The sequence below is a fragment of the Nymphaea colorata genome, chromosome 12, assembly GCF_008831285.2.
Source record: "Nymphaea colorata isolate Beijing-Zhang1983 chromosome 12, ASM883128v2, whole genome shotgun sequence".
Taxonomy (NCBI): Eukaryota; Viridiplantae; Streptophyta; class Magnoliopsida; order Nymphaeales; family Nymphaeaceae; genus Nymphaea; species Nymphaea colorata.
This window is the reverse complement of record NC_045149.1, coordinates 21785010-21792581: the sequence shown is the minus strand read 5'-3', so window position 1 is coordinate 21792581 and position 7572 is coordinate 21785010. Positions and strand designations below refer to the sequence as shown.

Below are 7572 nucleotides of genomic sequence, written 5' to 3'. Positions count from 1 at the left end.
ACTTTACTACTTAGCCACAACTCATGAATAAATAAGAAAGAGCAGGGGGGAATCATCAGTGCATTTAAAATTTAAAATGGAAAAAAATGTGAATATTAGTTCACACACTGATTTGCAATCACAGAATGACCTACAATCAAACACTGTTTATAAAACCGCTTTTTTCGTATTTAAGGTTCGCGTGATCAAATTATAGCCACTAAAAGATCAACCATTAGTCCATTAGGATCCTACTATCATTGTATATTGGCTGTTCGATACAGCACCATCAAGGTCAGTTTGTATGAGGCCTAATTCTATCGTGTCTGCTCCTCGTAAAGCTGTCATATGTATCCTGATATTCGTTTGATTTTTTGAAATTTTATAATGTTGTGATTTAGTTTCTATTGTAACTTGAAAATTTTAAGAAAACATTCGCTCCCCTTGAATTCATTTAACAAGCCTAGGTTGATTCTGTGCATCGATTTTGCGGCATGATTAACACTGTCAACATGTTCGAAAAAACTTGAAAATCTAAAAATATGAGATGGTTAAAAAAATGTTTACGTTAAACATAGTTGCTTATAGAGTTTTGGCTTAAAATTTAATTTTTTTTAAGACATTTAAAAGTTAATAACATGGATGTAACATTAACACAGAAAAAAACTAACAAAAAAGAGTTAACTCTGTAAGCACTAATAACCCTTACTGAACAATAAATTTATGTTGTTCAATCACCTTCACTAGCTAAAATGGGAAAAAAAAAAATACTTCAAGAAAAGTGAAAAACATAAACAAGAGAAAAAGGCATAATAGTTATTTATCGTGTTACAAAACCAATATTCATTCGACAGGATATGATCACTTAAAATTTCTTTTTGGTTACGTAAGACTATCCAGGTTTCTACCTTTGTCAATTCTTCCTAAATTCATTTTAAAATGACTTATAATAGAAGAGTAAAGAGATGTGAGAAAGTAAAACAAAGAATATTAGAGCAACTGTTGAGTGACAATTTTCTTTAACCTTTACACGTTCGTTATAGTTTTTGTAATCGCCTCAACTGCCGTGATTCACCCCCAGTGATAAAGAGATCCAGGACCTTCATGATTCAATTAATGGTTCGAGTATAACAATATCATCGACGTTTACACTACATCAAAAGATTGACTTTATGCAGCTATATTACCATGTAAAGAGTGTAAATGTGTTCAAATGTCAAATTTTAAGCAACACCTACAGCACTTCTTAATACAACAGATGGAGGAACAAAGCATGAACAGAATTGAATGAAGTATCCAAGCGATCCCTCAACAAAGAATGCCATCAACTGTTGCAACGCCAGCCTCTGTGATGTTTCTTTTGTTGTTAAATTGCACCAATCAGACTGAACGAGGAAGCTGAAAGAGGAAGGGTCTGAATAGTGAACAGCAACAGCATATCAGAAGTCAAACGGACAAATAGTTTAACAAAAGAGAGCTACATAGAATCACCAAAGCGACTATTAGGTCATGAGCATTGACGTCAAACTAGGTAGCATTGATGTCGGAGCATGGATATGGACTATGCCTGAATTCGTGATTTACAGCATTTTTTATCTAGACCTGCCAAACTATGGCAGGTCCAGATGTTGATGCATGGTATCCATGTCTAAGATTTGTTTCAACGTACCAATATAGATTTAGTCATTACAAACAAGTTGGCACCACAGGTCTCGTCATATTCTTCTTGTACATAAAATTTAAGAATATAACTGTATATGCGAGTAGTCACCTTGACCAGAAGACAGAAAACAGAGTGCTGTTTAGATCTTTTTTTATTTTCTATTTTTGTATAGGCAACTTGGTATTGGGCAGATAACTACCACTTTGGGGAAACAGAGATGTGCACGCTGGTCATTGAACTCCTGACCTTTAACTTGAAGGTCTCCAAGTCCAAGGAACCCCCTAGCCAGGTGGAAGGAGCTCCTGTTAAGAGAGATAGACTGCTACTTATAAGAGAATAGATGCTTTCTGATATTTTGACCACTTATGTAAATTCTGTATTTGGATGAAGTCGTAATGCTACAACAACTAAATTTCTGCACCTGCAGCCCTATAACTGGTAAAGGAATATCTGATCCATAACCATATTCCAATCTTACTGTAATTATTATTTCTGAGAACAGTTTAGGATCCATTTCATTTTCCATTTCTGCTACCACTAGGAGATATTGAATTCAATAGGTATTCAGATCTAGACTTCTAGTATATGACATTGGAAATGTCAAATCAACAAAAGATAATTTCTAACAGTGCTGTTTCTTTTTTCATAAAAAACTCCAGACATTAAATATAACCTTATTATTTTGACTATTTGTTACATTTGCAGAACATAAATATGAACCATAATGTGTAGAAGAATATTCATACTGTAATGTGGCCACAATCAGCCTACAATCACGAAATATGAATAGAGCTGCCTAAATTTCCATTTTAATTCCTCCATTAATATGGAAAAGGGTATTAAACATTACCTTGATCTATCAGAGTGCATTTCCATTTTATTCTTATTTTGGCAAAGAAAATGTGGACAACCTAAACACACTACAAGAGTTCTTCATAAGAAAAACATGTACAAAAATTATTTGCAGCTACTGATGTGCTTGGGCCAACATGAAGTAGACGTGATAGGCCTGAAGGACACAAACAATTAGAATGTGAACCTCTGATTTGAAACCTAGCAGCTCAAGTTGTGTCAGTAAATAAATTGAGGCTTCAAGCCATTACAGAATAAATGAAGGCCAAAGGGTAATGGTTATGGGTAGCATGATTCAAATCAAAGAAGTGTTTGTAAGCAGGATTGCAATTTTTAAAACAAGAAGAAATAGAATAGGGTCTGTGGATTTACTTAATGTTCCTACAATGGTCAGGTAAGCAATAATAAAGGATCATGGAAGACACAGATAAGAAAAAACAACTGCTGTCAAGGATGAACAAGCAAAAGAAAAAAATGAGTCAAAGCATGAATTCTCAAATCTTAGAGAAAGAGAAGAAATTGCAACATCAACAATATTGACAATTGAAAACCTGTCAATCGAAATAGTAAATGAGCAATAGGAAAATAAAGGATCATGGAAGACACAGATAAGAAAAAACAACTGCCGTCAAGGATGAACAAGCAAAAGAAAAAAATGAGTCCAAGCATGAATTCTCAAAACTTAGAGAAAGAGAAGAAATTGCAACATCAACAATATTGACAATTGAAAACCTGTCAATCGAAATAGTAAATGAGCAATAGGAAAATAAAGGATCATGGAAGACACAGATAAGAAAAAACAACTGCCGTCAAGGATGAACAAGCAAAAGAAAAAAATGAGTCAAAGCATCAATTCTCAAATCTTAGAGAAAGAGAAGAAATTGCAACATCAACAATATTGACAATTGAAAACCTGTCAATCGAAATAGAAAATGAAATGAAACAGAAAGAAATGAGCACCTGACTCACTGATCAACAACGTTTCCCTTTTCTCTTAATTGGCATGCCCTGAAAGTCCTCTGTGTGTTAGTAATGATACAGAGGGACACTTTCTGTGTACTAGAATCCATACACTAGAAAAGAATAAGCACTGAGAAATACCATGTTGAAGCATCACCGATGCCAAGGCCATTGCAAGTTAGTATCATTGCCTTAAATCGGCTGAGATATTCCTGCATCCAAAACAAAAGAGTACTACTCAAACCACCCCAATGCCAAATTGAACAACAGTTTATTATGTAATGGTCAATTAAGAAAAGAGCAATCACCAATCCGGACATCAAGGAGTATGGTTCTTACACGTAATGAGTACTTATCAATGTCATAGTTTCCACTGAGATCATAATCTAAGCGTTTAGCTGGATCACTTAAAACTGCATAAACAAGATAATGAATCAATGATCTATGTGAAAGGAACATCAATGGAATCACAGTAAACATTGATTTTACACATGTAGTGTCAGCCCCAAATCTCAATGATATGTAATATATATACACACAGATGCACAGATACCTACGTATACACAAACATATGCACATATATATACAATGTTTTACCTCTATAAGCTTCATTTATCTCTTGAAATTTTGCTGTAACATCCTTATCACCTTTATGCTTGTCAGGGTGCCATTTCTAAGAACAGAAAATTCAAATATACACAGCCAGAAGAAAATGAAAACTTAAAGTATGCAAACGACAACTGAGGGTGCCAATGAATACATAAACCAGTAAAATACCAATGCAAGCCTTCGGTAACTTAATCTGATGCTCTCATGAGTTGCATCATAATCAACTTCCAGAATCTTATAATAATCCTGAAACCAGAAAAAGAGAAAGAAAATCTACTTAGAACTAGGCTAAGAACATGTTCAACTAACTGAACAAGGCACAGTCAAGTTATTTAAGTAGCTCGAACTCAGCTCATGCTTGTCATGAGTCGAGCCAAGTCATCTGATAACAACATAGATTATTTGGCTTATGCCTTGAACTGATCAATCAATATAAAAAGTGAAGCTTAAACTTGATAAAACTTGAGCTTGAGATTGCAAGTGTAATTTAATGATCCCAAAGATTGTATAAGCAGAACCTAGGCTCACTTTTGCTCATGAATTCAAACGAATTGGCAAAAATAAGTGAAAAATAAATAAATTGACTTAACAGAAAGAAGCACATACCAGTAGGCAGAATGTAACAGGAACACATAATATGGCCTCACAGTGGCACACACATCGAAGTCAAGCAGTTCATTAATTGCTCTTTGACTAATGAGCATAACCGAGGTAAGCTTGACCTGTTGACGCTCATCTAACTAGCTTTAGCAAGCTGGGTTCATGTTTAGCTCATTAACCTGTTGAATCGAGACGTGGTATATGTTGGACTGGTTCAAGCTACAAAATATTTGGCACAGTCCCCGCCTTTCTAAGAACCATAGTTACCAATCTAGTTAAACAGTTTTAGTGGGCAACGTTCTTCATAGGTATTTTACAGCCAAATTGTTTTTCTCAGTAAAATCTTGGGAACTGAAAGCAATATACGTAGATTAGAAAAATCATGATTTAAGAGTTTTTGTACTAATTTTCTTATAAATATATTGATATTGAAAGTAATGAATAAACAAAAATGCAAAAACACGAACTAAAAATAGACTAAGAATAGGAAAATGCCACGATATTATTATGAGAAATACCTGAGATGGAGTTTATGCTGTTTTAGCAATAAAAATTCAACATTGAAGCATATTTTCAATGTTTGCTTTATGACTATGCTTAGAACCTCAAGACAGTGAGGAGAAGGATTTTATATTGTTAGGAACTGTATTTTGTGATTCAAATGCTTTCACATGCTACCACTTTCATATTATATGCATATAAAGAGGAAGAAGATATCCTCAGCACTTTTGAAACAGCCAAACTCAGAGTGACTAGTTTATGTACTAACTTCTAAATTCATGACAACAAGGTCGCTGAGACTTGAACCAAAAAAGATAAGAAAAGAAAAGGTTGGGCGATGGATTGGGTTACATCCAGAAAATTTTCTCTGCAGAAATTTGGTTCAAGATGGGAAAGATGATTCAATCTGGTGCTTGATGAAATTAAAGTGTGTAAACTGTATAGGTACGTTTAGATTCAAAAATCCATTAGCCTAACAATGATCTGAACCTGAATGTAACCTCATAGAATACTGGTGAACATACTCTCGTGGAAAAAACAACCAGCTGAGCTTTAAAATAGGTACCGGGTTTGTCCAACTTTTACATGACAACTAGAGATAATAAAAGAGCAGTGACATGATTAAAAAATAACCAACTGAGGTTTAAAATAAGTACGTTTTGTCCAACTTTTACATGACAACTAGAGCTAATAAAAGAGCAGTGACATGAATATGAAACGTGGGCAGTTAATAGGTAGAAGTGTCTGGACAACCGTGGTCCACGAACAATTGTTGATTTTCTTTTTCACTTCTCAAATCAAACAGTAGTGGCATAGTTCCAAATTCCAATACATGATCCCTGAACATCATGAGTATCCATTCTCAGCTTTAGCCTCACAGATGTTCACAAGTTAAATTAGTCTGCACACAGTCATACGCCAAGAAACACTTACTCTACGGATTTAATTCTATCTTACAGTCGCAGTATCGCCATTGTAGTGCCAACTGAGGGTCTGAAACGTGCGGGATCATCATTCAAGAAAAATACACCAAAAACGAAGAATACAAACAACAAGTATTGCATAAAGATTCAATTCACGAAACAAGAAATGGAATCCAACGACCAATTTCTCGAAATGCCACTGATATTTTTCCGCAAAACAAAGCAAACACTTCTATCCCCAAATTCCATTAAGATTCAAAAGAAAGAAAAACTTCAAAACCATTTACCAAGAGAATCGTATAGAAAGGAACAGAAAGGGGAAAGAGTCACCTTCTGGCATTCATCTGTATTTCCCATCTCCTTCTCTGTACCAAAGGCAGGTCCCTGCAGCAGAAAAACTCATGGGTACATCCTTCATCGATGTAAGCTCTAGAAGAGACGTGAACGGCCAAGATAGAAGAAGGCGATCATGGGAACTCAAAGGATAAAACAGGTTCGCTCTCCCCCCCTGAGAAAGAAACAACACCAGATAATCCTCATTCATGCGTTCCGAAGAAGAAGAAGAAGAAGAAAATAAAAAGAACAACAACACAAGAGAACTACAAATAAGAAGTTGTGTACCGCGGGAAATCGACGCAGAACCTCCCCACAAGAAACTAACGGTTATCCACAACAGAGAGGGAGAGGGAGAGAGAGTGTGTCGCGCTTGGGGCCCCGAACATTTTCACCTTGGTGGCGATGACGAAATACGATTAGATAATTTGTCTCTTCTTGAGCTTAAAGATCAAGTCCTCCCTCCTGCTGAACTGCAGAACAGCTACTTTGAGTTTGAGTCCAAATTCGATTTTTCTTAATTTCAAAAATTCACTTTTTGGACAAGTGGGTGCTTGAAATGACTTGATTTTTTGGTGACCTTCAGTTTCTTGTAATTGGATCCTCGGCTTATTTTTGGCCTCAGTTTTTTCATGGAGAGGAAAGCACTTTGTTACCTGAGAAGACTCCCAAATATCTGCGATTTTTTTATGCAATTACGATGAAATTTTCAATAAAATCGGCACCATTATGAAAGCATTCAAAACTTAAATAAACATTTTTTCTTACTTTTTCCAGATTTGTATATTTGATCCTTAAAATTTTATTTTCTAATAAAATAGTTCAAAGCCGGCAAAATTATGTTTTAAGTCTCCATTCATGCCCTGAAAATTTTGTTCGGGATGGCCTTCAAAAGTCGTATTGTTCTTGTAAAATTTTCATCATCCGTTTGTCAGATTTTATTAAAAGAAACAATATCCGTATCTGACTCGGGTGTCACCATGCTGTTCCAGCAATTTTTGAGCTGGCCTTTACGTTTCATGAGATAGCACGTTCCTGCTCCTCTTCCAAAGGGAAACTAAGAAAGGGAGAACAAATGAATCAAGTAAGATCCAAATCAAGTCTTGTATAAATACATAGATCTCGATTCAACAGCTGCCTAATAGTATGATA

At 35.2% G+C, this 7572-nt stretch overlaps 1 protein-coding gene across 1 annotated transcript; it reads right to left on the bottom strand.

Annotated features, from left to right (window-relative positions):
• Positions 1–1060: 1060 nt before the first annotated feature.
• Positions 1061–6867, bottom strand: LOC116265335 (uncharacterized). The gene is made up of 8 exons (XM_031645882.2): positions 6709–6867; positions 6418–6595; positions 4232–4309; positions 4052–4127; positions 3794–3867; positions 3596–3666; positions 3455–3502; positions 1061–1393 (listed from the first exon to the last, which is right to left on the bottom strand). Exons 2-7 carry the CDS (start codon positions 6442–6444, stop codon positions 3460–3462), a joined length of 369 nt encoding a protein of 122 aa, XP_031501742.1. The 5' UTR covers positions 6445–6595; positions 6709–6867; the 3' UTR covers positions 1061–1393; positions 3455–3459.
• Between the last annotated feature and the right edge of the window lie 705 nt (positions 6868–7572).